This window comes from Mustela nivalis, assembly GCF_964662115.1.
Source record: "Mustela nivalis genome assembly, chromosome: 17".
Taxonomy (NCBI): domain Eukaryota; kingdom Metazoa; phylum Chordata; class Mammalia; order Carnivora; family Mustelidae; genus Mustela; species Mustela nivalis.
Window position 1 is genome coordinate 4,403,504 of NC_139036.1, and position 22,544 is coordinate 4,426,047.

The 22,544-nt window shown below is 53.4% G+C and overlaps 2 protein-coding genes across 9 annotated transcripts; both read right to left on the reverse strand.

Moving 5' to 3' along the window:
* Positions 1-7,461: 7,461 nt before the first annotated feature.
* Positions 7,462-9,312, reverse strand: BORCS6 (BLOC-1 related complex subunit 6). The gene has a single exon (XM_082708173.1). The coding sequence runs from the start codon at positions 9,223-9,225 to the stop codon at positions 8,155-8,157; it is 1,071 nt and encodes a 356-aa protein (XP_082564299.1). The 5' UTR covers positions 9,226-9,312; the 3' UTR covers positions 7,462-8,154.
* A 6,843-nt stretch (positions 9,313-16,155) lies between these two features.
* Positions 16,156-21,397, reverse strand: AURKB (aurora kinase B). Of its 8 annotated transcripts, none has more exons than XM_082708175.1 (9): positions 21,294-21,397; positions 20,893-20,973; positions 19,051-19,278; positions 18,886-18,940; positions 18,449-18,640; positions 17,983-18,121; positions 17,722-17,870; positions 16,599-16,773; positions 16,156-16,466 (listed from the first exon to the last, which is right to left on the reverse strand). In XM_082708175.1, the coding sequence occupies exons 3-9, from the start codon at positions 19,226-19,228 to the stop codon at positions 16,293-16,295; spliced, it is 1,062 nt and encodes a 353-aa protein (XP_082564301.1). In that variant the 5' UTR covers positions 19,229-19,278; positions 20,893-20,973; positions 21,294-21,397; the 3' UTR covers positions 16,156-16,292. The 8 variants fall into 8 exon arrangements, with proteins under 8 accessions (XP_082564301.1, XP_082564307.1, XP_082564303.1 ...); XM_082708181.1 differs by having other exon boundaries at positions 20,893-20,995; positions 21,294-21,393; XM_082708177.1 differs by having other exon boundaries at positions 19,051-19,153; positions 21,294-21,391.
* Between the last annotated feature and the right edge of the window lie 1,147 nt (positions 21,398-22,544).

The following is a 22,544-nucleotide window of genomic DNA, read 5'->3' on the forward strand; positions in this document are numbered from 1 at the left end:
TCAGGTTCGGTGGGGTGAGGTTCGGAGCTGACGACTAAAGAAAGAATTCTTAAGACATCTTTGGTGCAAAATGGTGGTTTATTAGAGCACGGGGACAGGGCCCGTGGGCAGGCGGAGATGCGGCTGCCCCGGGTTGTGAGGGGTGGTTGGTTATATACGCAGGAGTTGGGTAGGTGAGGACAAAGGGGTGTTTAGAAGGGCTTTTGGGGCAAATAATACTATCAGGATATTGAAGGCTTAGTTGCTATCAAGTAAAGACAATTAGGAGTCTGGTGGAATGTTACATCCCTGCTATCAAACATCCTTGTTAATGAGATTTAGGTTTAGAAGAAATTTAACTTTATTTACCTTTCCTTCTACCTCTGCCTCCTTAGGTTTTATGGAGGGGAGGGTGACATTTGACTTGAAAAACTGAGTTCTGTGTCCTTGGAGATTGGGCTATTGATAAGGTAACTTCTTTGTTGTAATCTCAAAGAAATTTGCAAACCAAGGGAGACTCCTGTCTTGCAGGATTGTGATCTCAGCAAGTTAACTATTTAACATTTTATGGCAGTCAGGGGTGCCTGAGGAATGCTACACCTATGGAGGGGAGCGGATGAAGGGGGGGGGTGCAAGGCGCCATCTCTTGCTTTGTCCTCAGCCAGCCACCTGCTCCCTCATCAGACCCAACCGCTTCTCTCTTTGGAGGTGACCCTCATCCATATGAGACTCTCAAGACAAGTGACAATGTTGATGTCCTAAGTACAATGAGAGGCAGACTCCATGTGAGCATAGCATAGCAAGAACGAAAATATTGAGTGTACAGATAAGACCCAAGGGCTGAAGGGGTCCTCCCTTCGCCTCTAACTCACATGACTTTTTCTCCTGGGAATGAGAAGGCCAGGCCACTGTCATTACCAACCTCCCCCAGTAACAGTTGTCAAGTCTGACATTTCACAGACGAAGGAAACACTTTCAACCACTGCAGGTGAGCAAAACCCAGGACCTCTTTTTGTAAGATCTTCCAAAGTTGTGGAACAAAGAGAATGTAGAGGAGTCAGCCAGCCATGGGGAAAAGATTGGGGAAAGAACTTTCCAGATGTAGGTACAGCAAGGGCGAAGGTCCTTTAGGTGGGAACGAGGCCAGAACAGGCCAGTCTGTTCGTTGAACAGAAAGAAGCTCGTATGTCTGGAGGCTAGTAATGGGAGGGGAAGAAGAAATTAAGGTGTTTTTGTTTTTGTTTTGGGTGGGATGGGCAGACACAGGTGCGAGGCTTGCAGCCTGGGGGAGAGACCTGGTCAGGTCTGTGTTCTAGAAGACGACTTTGTGGAGAATGGATTTTGAGATGTTAGGGAGCGGGCATGGGAAGAGGCTGCTGTAGTGATCCCAGGACGGACAGAATGAGATTAGGCCAGAGTGAAATAAAGAAAGTGGAACAAAGTGTCAGGAATCAAGAGATCATTAAAAGATAAGAAGGTCTAAACATGAGTGGGTGATGAAAAAGGAAGGGGTCAAGGATGACAGAATTTGGGGCTCCCCCATCTGCAAGTGTGGGGCATTCTGCTTATAATAGGCTTCCCGCCTAGGGAACCTACTAGATACTAAGAACTGGGTAGTCACATTTCACATTATGAATTAATAACAGTGAGCAGGAGTTTAGGTCTGTCCTGCCACTCTCCATGATGACCTTGGTTCGCAGAAGCCTGCCACACAGAGGTCACACAAATTTGAGTGTTAGAGCCACCCTGTGGCCATAGGAGGTACTGCTGGTGAGCTGGTGCGTCCTTCCCTTCGAGGGGGTCCAATGACTCCACCCTGGGCTGGACCTTTGCTGTCCAGCCCTGATGGACATCTGCTCTGGTCAGAAAAAAGCTCAGGGGAAAAAATTCGAACATATGTAAAAATAAAGCAAACAGAAGGGTGAATCCCTTTGAAGCCTGCCATTCTGCTCCATCAGTTACCAACAGAACACCAACCTTGTTCAGCCCAAGTTCCTCCCAGCGGCACTAATTATTGCCAAGCAAACCCCAGACATCACCAAATAGCTCAGATTGCCCAATATCCATCATACAAACGCATGACGAAGTCCACACCTTGCACTTGATTGATGTGCCTCTTAAATCTTTTTTTTTTTTTTTAATCTTCGGTTCTTCCTCTTTGTTCTCCTTCCTTGCAGTTTCCTTGATGAAGACACTGGGCCGTTGGGACAGGGACATCTGGTCCTGTCATTTCATATGTTCCTCTGTGTCCTGTGTTTCCTGTAGACTGGTTGCTAGATCTAGTGTTTACTGAGTCTCACATTCATTTTTCCAGTAAACAGACATCACGGGAGTTGGCTTGTATTTCTGATCCTGTCCCATCAGGAGGCCCATCCTGGCCGCTTGTCTCTTTTTTTCCGGTGTTTGATCTGAGCAGTGGAGTCAGGCATAGTCAGACCAACGGAAGCATTACAAAGTTCCCATTAGGTTTTCACGCACGGGTTTCATTGATCGCTGCTGCCTAGCCTCATTCTTGCAGGAAGTGTTGCAAAACAGGGGTGTCTTAATTGCATCGTTCCTTTCTGCACTTGTCACCTGTTATTCTTCCATAAATAAATAAGAATGTGCCTTTGTCAACTTTTTGTTTACCTTGAAATACAGGTTACCCAGGAAAAGCTGGTTTTTGTTTTTGTTTTGAGAGAGTCCAGACATCCAAATTCTTACTCCAGTTACAGATGTTAGCATCCAACTAAACGGTGAAAAAAAAAAAAAGGAGAAAAATACCCCTGATGACAAGAGCATATAGAGCATACAACTGCCCCAGGCCACCAGCTTTCAGCCTGTGGACCAGCACCGCCCAGCAGAACTTTCCGTGATGGAAATACTTCATACTGTTTCTCTCGCATGTGGTAGCCAGCTAGCTCCCCGGGGCTGCAGAACGCTTAGAAGAGGGCGAGCGGGACTAAGGAACTGGATGGTTAAATTTCAGCTTCATTTGACAAGCCCCCTGTTGAATAGCTCCCTCTAGTGACTAACCTTATTGGGCAAGGCCCCTCTGGACAGAATTATCTACTGGTTTCTAAAACTTGGAAACTGGTGGGATAAATGGAGATTTAAACATCTGAGTATACTCTGGGTGGCGACCCTGGACTGATAATTCTTCACACCTGCTATAGAACCTTTCTGAGCCTAGAGGTCAAGTCCACATTCCCTGGTACCATGTCCACTGACCCAACTTCCCTTTCTTTCTTTCTTTCTTTCTCCCTTTTTAAAGATTTTATTTATTTGACAGAGACCACAAGAGAGGCAGGGAGGGGGGAGCAGGCTCCCTGCTGAGCAGAGAGCCCGATGCAGGGCTTGATCCTAGGACCCTGAGATCATGACCCCAGCCGAAGGCAGAGACTTAACCCACTGAGCCACCCAGGCACCCCTCAACTTCCCTTTCTAGCAAAAATTTGCACCCTATCCCATGCTCTCAGCTTCTCAGACATGTCTCCTTCCTCTATAAAGCAGGCTTTGCCCACGCTAGTGCTTTTGATAATACTATCCCTCCTTCATTTCACAAATGCTTCTGGAATATGCAGTATACCCCAGGAATTGTATGGGGTGCTAGGAATACGTATTTCCTTCTCCCGAGTAACTTAGAGTGTGGTGAGGGAAACAATTAAAAGTAGTGTTTTAAGTGTTATCCTGGAGGAGACACACAGCAAGCCTCCTCCCCAGGGAAGGGGGGAGAAGTAGGGAAGGGAAAGCTTTTGAATTGAGTCTTGAAGGGTGTGTTAGGGGTCATCCAGATAAAGAAGGATAGTGGCACAGAGACAATAGGGACTAAAGTGAGTTTAAGGAACTTGAAATGAGTCACCGTGGCTGTCACCTGGGAGGTGAGGAGGCAGTGACTGAAGAGAATCAGGTAAAGACCAGATATTAATAACAACCGTAATAGCTGATTGGGACCAGTCAGGTTCTGAGCACTTTATCTTAGGAAATATACTGCTACTGATCCATTTTCCGTATGGGGACACGGAGACCCAAGGACATTCAACAAGGAGCTCAAATCACACGACTAGTAAGTAGCAAAGCCTATATGTGAATACTGGCAACCTGCTTCCAGGGCCCACTTAAGAAGTGCGTGACCTTGGGGACCTGGGGGGCTCAGCCAGTAAGTTAGGACCTAATCTCGATGGGGATGGGGCACTGATTTTAAACCACAGTGTGATGGGAATGAGCTGGCATTTTAAAAAGATGACCTTTGGAGGTAGAGACATCAAAGAGGAGTCTAGTACAATAATCCAGCAAGGGAGGATGGGGAATGAGAGTCAGCAGAATTATGAAGGGAAATGGAATGGACAAGATTTGCGGACTGAGAATGGGGTGTGGGGGGGGGGGGTAGTCAAGAGGAGACTCCCAGCCTTAGCTTAGGCACTGGTGGCAGTGCAGAAGGAGTGGGAAGGAAGGATGACAGGGTCACGTGAAGGTGTCCAGCAGGTGCTGGGCAGCTGAATCCAGAGGTGGGAGCAGGCTTCAGGAACCCTGGGCACACGGATGGCTGACTCCAGGGAAGGTGGTGGCAGAGCTCTGCGGTTAAAGGACAGAGAAAGAGACGGGAGCCGGATGGGGCAGAACAGGGGAAAGCCAGCATATCGATGTCCTGACAACCCCGGGAGAAGGCTCTTAAAGATGTTGTCCAGACTCAATGAAAGCCAGGGGTGGGGGGCTGTGGCATCTCTGTGGACTCCGAGGACTTCGGGAGCATCACTGTACCGAACGCGCATTTGACCTGGAAGGGAAGGCGTGAGACACAGCGTGACCTCTGCCGCCGTTCTGGCCTGTTGAACGCCTCGAGAGGCAACTGGGGGGGTCTCTGCCAGCTGCCGGTACCCCTCTCCAGAAGCTGCCAGCTCATAACGAAGTCCGCCGTGATGAAATCAGGACAGTGGCCGCCTCCGGGAAGCGGCAGGGAAGAACTTTCGGGGGGCGGGGGAGGTGAGGGAAGGAACTATAGCTTGAATGGGTTGTGGGTTGCATTTGTTGAAATTTACCAAAACACACACTTCCGGTCTGTGTACGTCTCTGCCTGTAAATTATTCCCCAGAGCCATAAGGAGCGACGAAACGACCGAAGCCGGGGCTCTACCGAATTTGACACCAGAGTCTCCGAGCCGGGGGCGAGGGCCGGGGCCGAGGCGGATAGGGGGCAACCGGGAGGAGCTGGTCTAGCGCCCCGCTGGTGCCCAGGGCGTGGGCAGCGCCTCCACGCTCCGCCCGGCTGCGTGGGTCCGTGCCACACCCCCTGCCCAGAGGCAGCTCGGGGTCGGGGGGGCTCGTGGGCAGGACGACCGGGGCTGGGGCCCCGCGGGTGGCACGAGGCGGGCGGGACCGCGCACCCACCTCGCTGCGGGAGCTTAGGGGCTCGGGAGGGCCCTTGGCGCTCAGCCTCAATCGCCGGGACCCCGGCCGGCCGCCAAGTGGCCATGGGGAGACCTGTCCACGCCTCCGGCCGGCCGACCTCGTGGCGCAACGGTAGCGCGTCTGACTCCAGATCAGAAGGTTGCGTGTTCAAATCACGTCGGGGTCAGTTTTTTCTTGTTTTGTTTTCCACCGGGGCTTCCGTCCCTTTTATTTACTCCCCTCCCCGGCGTGTCCACCTACCCCGAGCGCCGGGTTCGGAGCAGCACCTCGCAGGGTCCGGAAGGGGAGCTCCCCCGGCGCCCCGTCCCGAGCCGCCCCGTCGGGGGAGCCCAGATCCCACGGTTTGGTGGGCGCGGATCCGGGTCCCGCAAACGCGGGCCGGGGACGAGGCTCCGGAGGACTGTCACGTCGCTCGGCCTCGACGGGACGTCGTGGAGTGCGCGCAGGCGAAAAGGCCGCTCGGCGGGCAGAAGCCTGCGGGTTGCGTGGGCCGCGTCCGGCGGGTCCCGGGACGTGCGCGCCCTCCGCCACGCGGGCGAGTCCCGCGGGCGGGAGGGCGAGTTCAGGCCCCAGAGAGAAGAGCGGAAGCAACTTCTCCGCGGACGAGGTGGCCGAGTGGTTAAGGCGATGGACTGCTAATCCATTGTGCTCTGCACGCGTGGGTTCGAATCCCATCCTCGTCGGCGTGCGGTTGCGGCCGCCAGAGTTCAGTTTTGTCGTAGCGAGGCTCTCTCGTTACCGCCCAACTGCCCTGGCTCCCTTCCCGCGTCACCCCGGTACTTCGCGGTGGTCCCCGACCGTCGTTTTCGTCCCCTCTACCCCGTTTTCTAGGACGACCGAAGCCGGCTTACAAGGGACACGGAGGCTTCCGCGCACCTGCGGGAGAGGGGACCCGGCCAAGGAAAGAAGGCGACGGGCACCGGACGGTGGGCGCCGTGGCTTAGTTGGTTAAAGCGCCTGTCTAGTAAACAGGAGATCCTGGGTTCGAATCCCAGCGGTGCCTCCGTGTTCTACTGCTTTTGCGAAGAACCTCCGGGCGTCCACAGATGCATCGGTGTCTCTCTCGGAATCCACCGGGAGCCTCCGGGTGGCGCTTTCCGTTTCTGGCGTTTGCGGTCGCTCCTGGACGCCGCGTGGTTGTTGCCAGGCGCGGGGTCAGTATTTGCGCCCGGTGGACCCATGTCGCCGAGCCCCAGGGACTTCTGCGCTTGCCCGGGTCTCTGCTTGCTGCTACTTCCTGGGATGCTCGGCGATTCCGCCCGTATGTCGTTTTCACATCTCTCAGGATGGTCCTGCCCATTTCTAACTTTTTTGGAGGACAAAACCCATAATATTATAAATTTATATACCTCCAGACTCCGATGTCACCACCAGCTGGCCGGTTAGCTCAGTTGGTTAGAGCGTGGTGCTAATAACGCCAAGGTCGCGGGTTCGATCCCCGTACGGGCCAGAGGTAGTATTTTGTTTTAAACTTTGAGACGCTGAAATTTCTTGTTCTTTGGGAGGGTTTGTGAAGCAGCATTTCCAATTCTAGAACTTTTCACACCCAAAATAGAAACATGTTGAAACTCAGCTCAGTACTGACTTGAGGGGGACAGTTTCATAAAACTGTGGAGTTCCTTCTGTGATCTCTATAACGCTCTCGGCTACAATGTGGGGCTCCTGGAACGTAACTTGGAGTGAATACGACACTGAAAGGCGGAGTGTGGGAAAGTGTCAGGAATGGAGGTAACAAGCGTTCGCAGTCTTCCTCCTGAGTCAGGATGTCCAAATCACCCAGCCCCTGCCAGGCTCCTTCAAGATCTGAGAAGACAGCCCTTTCCCTTTCGGTACCAGAACACGCTGCTTATTTTACTGGATCCCTGAGCCCGAATATGCGTGTCTCACGTGCCCCACCTCCCGCGGCCGCCCCCTACCCCACCCCCATCGCAGTGCTGCCTGAGAGCAGGAACCATGGAACCCATGCCCTTGCCCATGGAGCCTGGGACTCTCGCCCCGCACCCAGCATCCGCCAAGAGAGCTCCACGAAAACCACCGACCCTCCTTCCCGCTCCTTCAGCTCACCAATCCCTGGAACCCCACACAGACACACCTCAGCCTTAGCAGCAGCACTTTAATTCCACAAAAACTCAGAAAGCCAAAACTGACTAGAACATTCCACAACAGGTGGGCTTCAAAACCAGCAACAATTCCGCCTGAACCCTGAGAGCAGTGAGACCCCTCCCACCTCACCCCCTCTACCATGCAACGCATTCCTTCTAGTTCCACCCCGGTTCTGGCTGCGGAAGGGGGATGGTAGGAGGCCAGAGGGCAGAAGCAGGTGGGCATCCTTGTCTGCATGGCGTGTGGCCAAGGACCACTCAAGCTCCCACAGCCCCTGGCACCTGAGATGTGGCCACTGGAGTCAGGGTGGCCACAGTGGGGGCTGAGGCCTCCTCTGTTCTCTGTTCTTGACCACATATGACAGTCCTGTCTCCCAAGCTGAGACCTAAAGCCCTGGGTTCCCAGAGATGGTGCTCTGGCTGGAGAAGAGTCGAGAACAAAGTCGCTCCAGATGGCCAACTTAAAAGAAGCAGAGCATCATCCCCTCTCACCAGGAGAGGCTTTAGAACTTCCCCACATACACCTGAATAAGGCCCAGCGAGTGGTCGCAGGCCTGCTAAATGCGTCTGGAAGAGCCTCCAATACATAATACCTCCCCTCAGCGGGCAGTTCCCACCAGGGCTCCTTGAAGAGTCCTTAGGATCCTGCTGGGCCCTGGCTTGGCCAGCCTCTCCTGCCCTGCCGGTCACTTGCACAGGGCCTCCAACACCTCCAGGGTGCGTCGGATATCCCGCACTTGGCGCGCCAGCCCTTGCACTGGCTGTAGAGCCCGCTCCAGCTCTTCACAGCGCGCCAGCAGGGTGTACATGCCCTTGATGCTCATGTCCACCGCTTCGCCCAGGGAGTCCACGGCGTCGCGGTAGGTCTGGATGCAGCCCACGCTCAGCGCCGTCAGCTCCTGCACCGCGCCACCCAGCCCGCGCAGCAGACGGTCCACCCTGCCGCCTAGCTCCCGACTCAGCCGCTCCAGGTCCCGCAGCACGTCGGGGTCGATCGGGGGGATGACCGGAGTGGGCGCGGGCGCTGCACAGGGCCGCGCCGGGGCGGGGGGCGGGGGTTGAGGGGCGGCGCTCAGACGAATCTTGAGTTGCAGGTTGTTGGCCACGAAGTGGGTGAGGTCGCCATGGCGGCTCACGGTGCCCTCGAGCTCCAGGGGGCTGGAGATGGTGGCGCGGCGCCCGCCGCCCGCGCCAGGCTCGGCACCCCCAGCGGACCCCGCGCCGCCGCACGCCCCGCTCAGACCGTCCAGGCTGCGGCTGTCCTGAAGACGGCTAGAGAACGATCGCCCAGCCCTGCCGGCCGCCGCCTCCTCCTCCTCGTCGTCTTCCTCCCGCGGCTCAGCCTCCATCCCGCGGCCTCCCGGGCTCCCTCGACGGCAGCCCCCCTCCGACGCAGGCTCGTCCTCCCGCGGCTCAGGATCCTCCTGGCGCCTGGAGGGGCCGTGCGGCTGGGGCTCGGGAACCGGCGCCCCCCGGCGACTCCCCGGCGCGGACGGCGTCCCTCCGCGGCCCGGCTCGCCGTCCCGAGCCTCCCGCTCGGCCCGGTGAATGAAGCCGAGGCTCGAAGTCTTCGGGGACGCCGCGGGGTGGCGGCTCGCGCCCCCAACGTTCTCGGCCTCTTCCTGCCCGCACCCCGGGAGGCCCGAGGGCGGCGCGGAGGGCGCTCGGCCCGGGCCGCCGCCGAAGATCGCGGCTTGCTGCTCCCCCAGAACCAGAAGGTCCGCTTCGGGCCCAGGCCGCCCCCGGGACGACTCCATGCCGCAGTTGGGGGCAGGCAGCCGAGGAACTGATTCGCCCCGGCTCGGGCGGCGTCGGCGGCGCCTTTAAGGGGCGTTGGTAGAGGCGCGCGATTGGCAGCCGGCTGACAATGGTCAGGACAGGAAGAACACTCTGATTGGTCGCGGTGACCAGGAAGTCCCGGAAGAAGAGCTGTTACTGAGCAGCCGAACCCACGTGAGAGCCGGCGGGGCGGGGCGGAGGAGGTGACAGCTGCCCTCGTCGCTCCACCCCCTCACGGGGAGGCGGGGCAAGTCTTAAAGATCAAGGTCCTGAAATACCCGAGTCCTCCGGGGCCGGGCACAGACTCGTCCCACCCACGGTTGTCACGCCCACGGTTGTTGCTTGGCAAACACACCCAGTGGGTCCCGCAGATGCGGCTCCTAGAGAGTTTATGGGGACGCTTGGACCGTGGAGACTGAGCCGCACTTCGTCCGTGCGAACGGATGCGGCCGGAATCCGCAGCAGAGCACCAGCGGCGAGGTCCACCGCCCTCGGCCCGCCGACCCGCAGCACTGCCCGGAGTGGCTCGGGATGCACACCCGAGCAGGCTGGAGGGCTTTCCTCTGCCTCCGCTGCTCTGTCCTTTGCCTCCGGCACCCTCCACGTTGGGGCATCTCTCCGCTCCGAGGGTGCGGTGTGATTTTGCCACGAGGTATATGCCATTCGGATTCCGTCTCTTCCCCCGCCTCCCTTTGCTGGTCTGGCTGCAGCCACACTGCTGGCGCCTCGCTGTCTCTGCCTCCGGGATTTACAGTTGCTCTTTTTCTTTTATTTATTTATTTTTTTTAAGGCCGAGTCTACCAAGGAAGATTTCAGCTTCAGTTCCTAATTCAAATACCACCGTTTCAGCGAGGCCTCCCGTGACAACCTGTTTAAATCGAAGCCACTTTTCCCAGCAACTCCCGATTTCCCTTCCCTTCCTTAAGCTCTGTGAGGGTAAGGGTTGTTTTTTTGTTTGTTTGTCTTCTGGGTTTTTTGGTTTTTTTGTTTTTTTTTTTGTTGTTGTTGTTGTTCTTGTCTGTTTTGATCCCTGTCCGCAGTGCTTAGGGTCCCCAGCATATAGTAGGCACTCCCTAATGTGTATTAAGTAAATGACCACAATCCGTTGATTTCCTCTTTGTGACTGGAACATATTCAAAATGTGTTTCTGTCTGGTGCACCCAGAGTCCTGACTACTAAACCATGAGGCCAATGGACTCCTCTAAGCTTCTCCCCCATCTCTGGGACTGACAAGCCCCACCACCGCCACCTTTCTTCCCTTTACCCCTCAGTAGCCAGACGCGCTCTTCCTTCAGCAAGGGATAGAAAACACAAGTTGAACCAACAACTAAAAACGAGGGGACTGCATCGTGTCATATGATAATAGTCTCTAGACAAGAGTGTACTCAGAGAAGCTTGGGTCCAGTGCCCTAGGGCTGTCACAAAGGACCTGGTTTCTGTCTGTGGGGGGGTTACTATATCCCAAGTGCACTTCCTCATGGTGGCAAAATGGCTGCTGTTTGTCATTCTCTGGGGGTTGCGTTAGTCTCCTTGGGCTGCTATAACAAAACACCATAAACACAAGAGACATTTATGTCTCAACACTTCTGAAGTCTGGGAGGCCCAGGATGACTGTTGATTTGGTTCCTGGTGTGACTCCTCTTCCTGTCTTCTCCGTATGTCCTCACACGGTGCATACAAAGCAAGCGCTCACCCTCTTAGAAGGGACTAATCCTACCATAAGGACTTCAGCCTCACAACCTCATGGAAACCTGATTACCTCCAAAGGCCCCACCTCCAAATACCTCACAATGGGGGCCAATGTGTCAACATTTGACTTTTGGAGGCTCAAGAACCTTCAGTCCATAAGGACGTCTCTCATCATTCTTTTTTTTTTTTTTTTAATCTCCGGAGATCTGACTCTGTGTTTAAAGACACTCCCACCTTATCAGGCAGAGCCCACTTCCCACTCTGCAAGCTGAACTACCAAGCAGCCCCTCTTCCAGCTTCCCTGACCCATGGCTCTCGCCCTACCCTCGTTTGCTTCTTTTTTTTTAAGATTTTTTTTTTAAAGATTTCATTTATTTATTTATTTTGACAGAGAGATAGAGAAAGAGCACAAGTAGGCAGAGCAGCAGGCAGAGGGAGAAGGAGAAGCAGGCTGTCTGTGGAGCCAGGAGCCCAAGGTGGGGCTTGATCCCAGGACCCTCTTAAGCACCCAGGCAGGTACTTAACCAACTGAGCCACCCAGGTGCCCCTTTTTAATTTATTTTTTATTTTTTATTTTATTTTTTTTTAAAGATTTTATTTATTTATCAGAGAGAGAGAGAGGGGGAGAAAGCGAGCACAGACAGACAGAATGGCAGGCAGAGGCAGAGGGAGAAGCAGGCTCCCTGCTGAGCAAGGAGCCCGATGTGGGACTGGATCCCAGGACACTGTGATCATGACCTGAGCCGAAGGCAGCTGCCCAACCAACTGAGCCACCCAGGCGTCCCGGTGCCCCTTTTTTAAAAGATTTTTATTTATTTATTTGACAGACAGATATCACAAGTAGGCAGAGAGGCAGGCAGAGAGAGAGAGAGAGAGAGGAGGAAGCAGGCTCCCCGCTGAGCAGAGAGCCCAACATGGGGCTTGATCCCAGGAACCTGGGATCATGACCTGAGCTGAAGGCAGAGGCTTTAAACCACTGAACCACCCAGGATTTTCAGAGAAAATTCTGAAGTGGAATTTTCCCTCCCTGGGCGGCCTGGTCCTTCTTGAGATTCCTGGTGCTCCTCCAGAGTCCATGAGTACCCTGGATGCTCATAATAACGTCCACTTATGCTTAAGTGAGCCCAAATTATTCTGTTTCATGCAACCAGGACCCCTGAATGACATGCTCCCTCGTCTTCCAGAAGGAGGAAAGGAATAGCTTCCATTAGACCTCATAGAAGAACAAAGACACATCTTTCCCCAAAGCCCCAGTTAATTTCCCTTTACATCTTATTGGCCTAAACTGGTTCACATGCACAATTTAGTCACATTGGGTAATACCATGTCTGCTTGACTTAGGACTGAGTATCAGGGACACCTGGGGCGCTCAGTCAGTTAAGCATCTTCAGGTCATGATCTCAAGGTCCTGCCATGGCCCCACATCCGTAGGGGCATGTGGGGAGTCTGCGTCTTCCTCTGCCTGTGCCCCTGCCCCTCCTCCTGCTCTTGCTCTCTTTCTCTCTCTCAAATAAATAAATAAAGCGTTTAAAAAAAGGACTGTGTATCTGGAAGCTGTCACTGGCAAGATGACAAGAATCAACTTATTAGGTTAAAACAATGATGGTCCTCCTGGAGCTAGGGGTGGGTCAGTTCCCTCCAGACCCCAGTAGCTGCAACACAGTGGGGGAGGGGCAGGGGGCTTGTCCTGTGTTAGAGGTCAGCCAAGTATGGCCGGTGGGCCAGATCCAGCTCCCTTCCCCTTTTTTATGGCTTGTGAGCTGAGAATGGTTTTTACAGGTTTAAATGGTTGAAAAGGAAATGAAGAAAGGATATGAAATTTCATATAATTATACAAAATTCAGATTTCAGTATCCATAAGTTTTACTGGAACACAGTTTATGTTCATGCATCTAAACTGTCTCTGGTTGTTTTTGGCAGAAACTTCATGATTTACCCCCCCCAGGTAGTTTGCTATGTCTTGCCCTCTGGGCTGCTGGAAGTGGGAGCCCACCCCAGGAAGGGCTCCTTACTTCCATTTGCCTATCCCTGTCAGTGGCCGCAGGCCACTGGGGTTCTCTGGTGCATGATTCGTGTTTCCATGCATATGCACGCTCTGTTCATGAGACTTTGGAATACTCTTTTTAGAACTTTAGAAGCAGATTTGGGTCAAGGAGACTCGTATTACCCAATAGCAGGGAAATAGAGATGACTTTTCCTGCAATCAGGGACAAATGTCTTTTTATATTTAATTATTTAGACACATGGTTTTATTTTATTTTTTAATTTATATTATTCATTTATTTATTTATTTATTTTGGAGAGAGAGAGAGAGAGTGCGAGCAGGGGGCTAGGGAGGAGGCGTAGAGGGAGAGAGAGAACCTCAAACAGTCATGCCCAGCACAGAACCTATCTTGGGCCTCGATCTCCCAAACCTGAGATCATGATCTGAGTCAGTCGCCAGTCCAACCGAGTCAGCCAAGTGTGCCTAGACAAATGTGTTTTGAAAAGCCCATGTTTTCCCCCGCTACTCCCTGAACACACATATTTTTTTGTTGCAAACTACCCAATGCCTGTATATGGAAATTTGATATATGAAGAAAAGGGTGGCATTTGGGATCTATTTACATAAATGGTGCAAGTATAAGAGACCAGCGATTTGGACCAAAACAAAAATTAAAAAAAAAAACACACACAAAAAAACACAATGACTTACTTCATCCCATACATTAAAAAAATAATTTTGATCACATTTAAATTTTTTTTTTTTTTTTTTAGAGAAAGAGTGAGAGTAGGAGCAGAGGGAGAGACTCCCACTGAGCATCAGGGAGCCTGATGAGGGATTCGATCCCAAGACCCCAGCATCAAGACCTGAGCCAAAGGCAGATGCTTAACCGGCTGAGCCACCCAGGTGCCTGAGAATAGACTTTTTAATGCTATTTATACCATGTACATTACTGCATTTGAGAACAATTTTTTTTAAGGTTTTATTTATTTATTTGACAGACAGAGATCACAAGTAGGCAGAGAGAGAGAGGAGGAAGCAGGCTCCCCGCAGAACAGAAAGCCCGATGTGGGGGGCTTGATCCCAGGACCCTGGATGCTAACACGAGCCGAAGGCAGAGGCCTTAACCCACTGAGCCACCCAGGCGTCCCAAGAACAGACTATGTTAGAAGCAAGATAGGATTATTTCCATCTTCAAGGACTCATAAAGATTAAGCCACTTGGCCAAGGTCACATGGCTAATGAACTGTGGAGAAAAAAGACTCGAACTCAGGGGTGCCAGCCAGAAGCTAAAGCTTGATCCTCTGCAGGCCACAAAGAGGGGAGCAGACCCCCTCTCACATCTTGCCAATGCCCGCAGCACCCACAGAAATGTGGCTAGGCTTTCGGGAGGATGTGGGGTGGAATGTAGGGTTTCTGTGGGATGTGGAATAATGACACACCATCACATTATTTAATTAAGGGGGTGGCTCTTGCTACGTGCAATTTTCATGAGCAAGGAGATAATGCCTCTCAGAAACGTCTCCTGAGGGGCCAAGCACAGGTTACTGACCAAAGGTCATAACGCAGAACCCCTGATTTTTCCCATGACTGAAAGCAGGCTGCAGGTGCCATTCTAGACAGGGAAGAGCAAGTGCAAAGGCCCAGAGGTGATTCTTTAGTGTACACGGTTGAAAAGCGGGAGAGGATCTTGCCACAGAATGAGTTTGGAGTGGAGGATGGGCCAGGAATAGAAGCAGGGAGAACACTTAGGAGGCTGGTGGCCTGAATCAGTGTAAGAGCCAGCAGTGGAGTTTGTGAGTAAGGGGGGTGGGGTGGGGCTGGGACCCCGTGGTGGATTTCATTGGCTGAAGGAAGGAGGGGCTTGGCAGAGAAGAAAAGGGAGACAAAACCAGGGTTTAAAAAAAAAAAAAATTCTTACAACATCATTTTTTTTATCCCATGGGTTAGAGTCTTTTTACCCCATCTGGAGAAGAGTCTGCAGATATAATTAAGGATCTTGAGACAAGATTGTCCCGGATTATCTGGGTGGGTCCTAAGTCAAATGACTAAGTCACAGAGGAAGCAGAGAGAGAAAAGGGGAACAGCATGAAGCCGAAGCAGAGATGGGAGTAGGGCAGCCTCACACCCAGAAATGCCAGGAGCCACCCAAAGCTGGAAGGGAGGATTTCCCATCCCCACCCCCACAACTCTCCCAGAGCCCCCGATGGCGGTGGGGCACTGTGGCCCATCTGATTTTGGCCCAGTCAATTTTCTGTTTTAAATCCCCTGGGTATTTTGTTATTTGTTATTATCGGTAATTTGTTACGGCAGCTCTAGGAACGGCGGTGGCACATCAGTAACTAAGATCCAATAAAAATAAGAACATTTATTTAAAAAAAAATAAACAAGAGACGCCTGGGTGGCTCAGTGGGTTAAAGCCTCTGCCTTCAGCTCAGGTCATGATCCCAGAGTCCTGGGATGGAGCCCCACATCGGGCTCTCTGCTCCGCGGGGAGCCTGCTTTCTCCTCTCTGCCTGCCTCTTTACCTACTTGTGATCTCTGTCTGTCAAATACATAAATAAAATCTTTAAAAAAATAAAAGCTTTAAAAAAAAACTGCATGAACTCTAAAAAAGAAAATATATTCCCATACCTTACATTGATTCAACGAGCAAATAACCAATAGATGAAAAGAAAGCCTTTGAAGAAAATTGACATCTAGTGAGGGCACCTAAAAACCAAACCCTTTCTTAATCTGGTAAGGAACCCTTTTTCCCTGGACTACACAGGAATGGTAAAAACTGCAAATCTTGTTCCAGTTCTGGGATCCATATGCCCATAAAATAAATGTGTGTGCCGCCCGAAAGTATCGATAGGACCATCCTAGCACGGCGTTAAGGAATACAGACTTTAAAACCGGGCTCTCCCCACTTACTAGCTATGTGATTTTCAGTGGGCTCCGCAACCTCTCTTGTGTCCTGGGCCCGAACCTCAGCAGAGCAGTAATACAGAGATAGCTTCTGGGGGAAGGCCCTGTTCAGTTGCTCCTAGGCTGGCAGAGGTGGAACCAGAAGGAAAGACTAGAGGCACAGCTGAGGGGACAGACCCCAGCAGCCCTGGCAGGGGAAGAAACAAGGGGGGACAAGTGGGGGGAGCTGAAGGAGGATGGGTGTGGAATTCTCACTATCCTCTCCCTCTAGGGGAACCCCCTACCCCCAGCAGTCTCCACGTGAATGTAAACCATCTAAACTCACCCGTACAAAAAGCTTCAGCCTTTATTAAATACACAGGGGGTAGAAGACAGGTAAAGGAGCCAGCCAGGTGCCTCTCCTTCTGGCTCCACGTATACAGGTACACAAACAGACACAACTTAATCAACGAGAGCAGCAAGTCAGGGGACAGCCTGGAGGGCGGAGGGAGGCAGCACCCTCCGGGAGTGGGCCCGGACCCAAGGGTGCGCGGAGACCTGGGCCAGGGGCAGCCGTTCGGAGGGGTTGTGCCTGAGCAGCTTGGAGATGAGGTCCTGGGCTCCCGAGGGCACGGAGGCGGGGAACTTCAGGTCCACCTGCAGAAGTAGAGAAAGGACAAGGGCCCCCTTAATGTTACCCTCGACCACCCCCCCAATCCATCTGGAGAATTCCAGGGTGCCCAGCGCCTGCCAGCCCCTGGCCTCTGCCCCCGGAGGCCGCCCTCCCACCTTGACGATGCGCCGATAGGTCTCATTGTGGGAAGCACTCTCGAAGGGCGGGTTTCCCACCAGCAGCTCGTAGCAGAGGACCCCAATGCACCAGAGATCCACCTTCTCATTGTGCGTACGGCCCTCGATCATTTCCGGGGGCAGGTAGTCCAACGTCCCGCACATCGTCTTCCTCCTGGGTAGGATGGGGAGTGGCGGGGGGAGGGCAGCGATCCCAGGTGAAAAACCACCTCTCTTTTCCCGGCTGCCCCCCAGGCAGCCGAGTAACCGCAGGATGCTCCACGGGACTGTGTCAACCGGGCTCTGACAGGGCCCTTTGGGGCAGGGGTAGGGTAAAGACAGAACCCACAGTCCCAGGGTGGAATCCCATACAGCCCCAGGATTTCCACCAGGAGGGATAGATCTGAAAATAATCAGATCTAACACTCAGGGGCAATGGGTGGCTCAGTCGGCTGAGGGTCTGCCTTCGGCTCGGGTCATGATCCCAGGGTGCTGGGATCGGATCCTGCAACTGGCTCCCTGCTCCCCAGGGGGCCTGCTTCTCCCTCTTCTCTCTCTGCCTCTCATGAATGAATGAATAAAATCTTAAAAAAAAAAAAAAATACGTGCAACGCTCATCTTAGAATTACTGGGAATGGGAAAACTAGGGCTGTCTCAAAAGCCCACTGGGCAGTTCTGGCTGAAATGGATCAGGCTGGGTGTCCGACTTTGGCACAGGTCATGATCCCAGGGTAATCGAGCCCCGTACTGGGCTCCCTGCTCAGTGGGGAGTCTGTGTCTCCCCCTGCCTCTGTCCCTCCCGCCCGCTTGTGCTCTCTTGCTCACTCTCAAATAAATAAATAAAATATTTAAAAAAAAAAAAGAAAGAAAGAAATGGACCAGGTTAAATGTCCATCTATAATAGTATAATGAAGCCTTACAAGCGAGGTGGGATTATTCTCAGTGACGCGGTGAGTGGATCCCAGGAAATCTGGGCAACAGAATAGGGGGTCTCCTATCTTTGTCAAGAGATTGCTATGTCTATAGGCACATGAGGACAAACCCGCACATCTCTGCGGACCAAGAAGATCAGGAGTGGTGCTACCCTGAGCGCGCCTGTCATTCACGCCCAAGCCCACCATACCTCAGGGAGGGGGCGTGCACGGACCAGCCGAAGTCTGCGATCTTCAGCTCTCCCTGGAGCCCCAGAAGCAGGTTCTCTGGCTTTATGTCTCTGTGAATCACCTTCTTCCCGTGGCAGTATATTAGCGCATCGGCTAGCTCCTCCATGATCTGGGAGCACCAACAACAGGAGGTCAGACAAGCCTGGGCCTCCAGCGCCAAGCGGCACGGACCCCCGCCTCGGGTCCCCTGCCGGTGCCCCCCAGCGCCCACACGCCCAGACCGTGGCTGTGCGCTGCTCGTCAAAGGTGCGGCTCTTCTGCAGTTCCTTGTAGAGCTCCCCGCGGGGGGCGTACTCCAGAATCAAGTAGATCCTTCGCCGGTCATAGAAATAGTTGTAGAGACGCAGGATGTTGGGATGCCTGGAGGAGATAGGGCAGGACTCAGGTTGCATCCTGGCCTAAGGGACTGGGAAAGATGACAGTGCCAGGTGGGGTAAAGTGGGGTTGCATTTAGACCAGGCCAAGGATGGGGGGCTGGCAGTGATGACAGGGGGTGATCCTGGATTCACCAGGGCTCTGGATTCAGGGCTCTGGCCAGGGCTGGGAGCTCTGTGGGGTCCTTGACCAGGGCTGGGAGCTCCATGAGCCAAGGAACCACTATGGGGCAGTCTGGACGGGGGCAGCGGGTCAAAGAGGAGCCCGGGGAGGAGCAGAGGGGTTGAGGTCAGCAGAGGGCAGGGCTCATACTGCAGATGGGCCTGGATTTCGATCTCCCTGCGCAGCTGGTGCTCCACGCCCTCCTTTTCTATCTGAGACTTGAAGAGGACCTTGAGAGCCACGATGAAATGGCTTTTCTTCTCTCGAGCCAAGTACACATTTCCAAACTTGCCTTTGCCCAGAGGACGCCCGATCTCAAAGTCATCGATGGTGAAGGAGCGCCTGATGAGAGGTGGGGGGAAGGCAGGCTAGTGCCAGCTGGTGTGTCACGCGAAGGGGCTGCGTGCCCCCCTCCCCCTCAGCCCTGCAGGTCCGCAGCCCTGCCACTCCTCTCCCAAGGGAAGTGAGGACGGATCATGCTTTCTTGCCTACATCCCTGCTCCTGCCATGAGTGGCCACCTCCCTGCTGTCCTCCGTGTTTGCTCTCCCCCCTGCTCTAACTGCCATCACAAGGCTTGGGTACTCACGTTGGGAAGTTGGGGGTCCCACTGCTGTTCTCCACCACCTTCTGGCCAGGGGCAGCTAATGAAACAACAGGGGAATTGAGGGCTCCCTCCTTGACATTTTCCTCCAGGCACCCTCCCCATAGACCCTAGTCTGCTCAGCTAAGTCCCCTCCCGCGTCCGCATTACCTGTGGGCTGGGTGTTGGAGCGGCTCATGAGGACAAGTGCAGACGGCGTGGCAGGGTCCTTCCGGAGGGCTCGCTGGGGCAGGGTGTTCAGGCCAGCCTGAGTCTGAGAAGGAGCAGCGGGAACCTCTGAGGGAGCCTTTGTCCCGGGGAGTGGGTTGGAATGTGCTAGAAGCAGCATTTCAGTACTTGCTGTCGGCCCACCCAGCCGGCCAGCCAGCCAGCCACCCCCTGTTCCAGGAGGAACACTGAGACCATGGTTTTTTACTCAGCCCAAGGCCCCACTCTTTGCTCTGTATTAAAATGGGTTCTTCATAAGCGACCTAGTTTGGTCTAAGATAAGGAGCAGAGGACTCACCCCAACATTGAACATTTCACCTCCTTGGCCCTGGCCACACCACATTTTCATGCATGAAACCCTCTAACCTCTACGGTACCATCTGCAAACCCACATTCATTCCCCCTGACCTACCCCACCCCTCTGGGGAGTAGAGGGTCAGGTTAAAAAAAAAAAAACAAGGGGCTCCTGGGTGGCTCAGTTGTTAAGCCTGCCCTTGGCTCAGGTAATGATCCCTGAGTCTTGGGATTGAGCCCCACCACCCCCATCGGACTTCCTGCTCAGGGGGAGGCCTGCTTCTCCCTCTCTCGAGCTCTCTGTCAAATAAATAAAATCTTCAACAACAACAAGACCCCCCCCCCCACAATTCTAGCAGAAACATTCTCACAGCCCCCTAAAATTCAGTCTAGAGGCACCTGGTTGGCTCAGTCAGTAGAACATGCAACTCTTGATCTCAGGGCTGTGACTTTGAGCCCTGTGTTGAGTGTAGAGATTACTTACAAATAAAATCTTCAAAGATTTTTTTTTAATTATAAAAAAATAAACTCAGTATATTAAGGTTTAGATAAGGCCCTGGAGGTCTTGAAGGTTGCAGCAAATTCCAGTGTTCACCCCTTTGCAACAACCGGCTTTGGAGACAACCGAGCGCTACTCTGATGGCCCTGCACTATTTCTCTCTTGCAGCGTTTCAGAGTAATATACACAACCTTTTGAAGTTGTGTGGAAGAAGTGACCGTGGTTTCTCTTTCAGACTCTGTTCTTGCCAGCCTCGCTAAGTGCTGCATGAGGGCGGGAGCTGGTGGACAAGGGGATAGCTGGACCCTTCAGGATACCCAAGCCCCACGAAAGGGAGCAAAGCCTATGAGAGCTCCCTCCTTCTTCTTAGCCTAGAGAAGAAAGCCTCATGCCCTAAAAACCCATTCCCAAGCAGTGATATCAGTACAGAATTTATAAGTAAGCAAGTGGGACAAATAAGAGTCCAGAAACACATCCACATAGAGGTGGGCATTTTATGTAATAAAGGTGGCATTTCAAATCAGAAAGCCGACTGTCCAGTAAAAGGTCTTAGGACAACTGGAAAACAAATCTATTTAGATTCTGATCTCATACGAGTCGCTTAAACAGATTCCAAATTATTAATTTAACATATCCTGGATCTTTTAAACTTATAAAAAACCCGTTCAGAGTCTCTCTCTACTTCCTGTCTAGCCTACTGGGGGTCATGGCCCCCAGGGCAAACCCACCTGCTCAGTCCCAGATACCATATGTGTAGGCAACAAGTAGGCTCAACCCTGCAGAGCTCCTCCTAGGCTGATCAGATTCAAGCTGGCGGAACCCGACTGGGTGTAGTTGCAAATGCCCAGACCGGGTTCCGCCAGCAAAGTCTTGGGACCCACTCCTTGGAGCAAAGCGGGGAGGACTCGGAGGGTCGTCCTCCGCACGACCCCAAGTCCCCAGGCAGGAATTCTCCCTGCGGGCGGGGGGAGGGGAGGTGGGCAAGTCCTTACCGTTTGCCGGCCGTAGGGCCAGGGGTAGGCGTTCTCCTTCTGGGCCATCGTTGGAAGGAAGGGGGGGGGGCGGGAGGAGAGCTGGGCAGACGAGGGAGACAGGCTGTCAGAAGCAGGAAGGAAAGAGGGAGCGAGAGAGGGAGGGGTCGGACCGATCGGGGCGGAAGCGCGGCTCGGGGGCTGGGGAAAGGGGGCTGCCCAAATCGCAGGCTCCTCCAGGCGCGCTGGGCGCTCGTCTTGCCGCCCCGCCCTGCTCCTGCGGACTCCCCTCTCAGGACCCTCCCTCTACTCTTGAGATTTCAGGAGCCCGGCGGGTGCGCGCGGGCTGCCCAACGGACTCCCGACCTACCTGATCACCTGCCCTCTCCCAGCGCAAGACCCGCGAAAGCCCGCCAGCTCACCTGGCGCCCGTGGCACAGCCACCCCCGGGCCGCGGGCAAACGACTGAACCTGCCAGGCCGGGCCCCCTCCGAGGCCCTTTCAAATCTCCCGCCCTGGCCCCATTGGCTGAGCACGCTGTCCGTTCGCGGTTCTCATTGGCTGGACTCCCCGTGACGTAGGCCGTGGGACCCAATGCGGGAGGCGGAATGCCAGACACCGCCCACCGGAGGTTCGGGGCCGGAAAGCCGCGGCATCTCGGAGCCCGGAGTTCTCACGTCTTCTTCCTTCACTAATTGCAAATCTCCATCCATCCGGAATGTCTCCTTCTGTGTGTAGGAACCAGGGTTTTGTTCTCGACCGGCGGGGAGCTCGTTGTGGCAGAACCGTTTGTTACACAAACCACTCGTTCCCCGCGGAATTTCAAGGCCGCCCTTTACCCGGAGCAAGCCCCAGATTCCACGCAATCTCCACCAAAATTCCAACGGCGATTTTCACAGAAACAGGAAAAAAAAATACCGATTGCGTCTGGAACCGCCAAAGGACGCAAAGAGCCAGAGCGATCTTGAGAAAGGTTTACGCTTTCTGGTTTTTCTGGGCTCGGACTGCATCACAAAGGTGCAGTCATTGAAACAGCCGGGATTGACTTAAAAACGGTCCCGTGGTCAGTCAGCTTCTGGAAGTCGAGCCAAGAATACGTAATGGGAAAGGGTGGGAAGAAGGTGGTCCCTTCAAAAACGGTGCTAGGAAAATTGCACATCCACCTGCAAAAGAGGGAAACTGGGCCGCTCTTACACTACACACACGAATTAACTCAAAATGGGCTAAAGACTTGGACCTAAGACCTGAAACCATAAAACTCCTGGAAAAACACTCAGGCTGTAGACTCCTTGACATAGGTCTTGGCAATTTTCTTTTCTTTCTTTTTTAATCTGACACCAAAAGCAAAAGTCAGACAAACAAGTGGGACTACATCCAACTAAACGCTTCTACACCGCCAAGAAAACTCAACAAAATTAAAAGGCAATCTAGTGAATGGGAGAAAATATTTGCAAATCATGTACCTGATAAGGGGTAATATCCAAAATAGCTAATGAACTCATAGGACTTAATGGCAAAAACAAAACAAAACAAAACACAAAAAACCCCCAAACAATGTGATTTAAAAATGGGGGGCGCCCGGGTGGCTCAGTGGGTTAAGCCTCTCCCTTCCACTCAGGTCATGATCCCAGCATCCTAGGATCCCGCCCGGCATGGGGCTCTCTGCTCATCAG

Coding starts and splice junctions, on each gene's coding strand:
- BORCS6 (XM_082708173.1), bottom strand. CDS start 9,225: ATGGAGTCGTCCCGGGGGCGGCCTGGGCCCGAAGCGGACCTTCTGGTT.
- AURKB (XM_082708174.1), bottom strand. CDS start 20,940: ATGGCCCAGAAGGAGAACGCCTACCCCTGGCCCTACGGCCGGCAAACG. Junction 18,941..19,050: donor CTCCAACACCCAGCCCACAG/GTAATGCGGACG, acceptor TTGTTTCATTAG/CTGCCCCTGGCCAGAAGGTG. Junction 18,122..18,448: donor GAAATCCAGGCCCATCTGCA/GTATGAGCCCTG, acceptor TATCTCCTCCAG/GCATCCCAACATCCTGCGTC.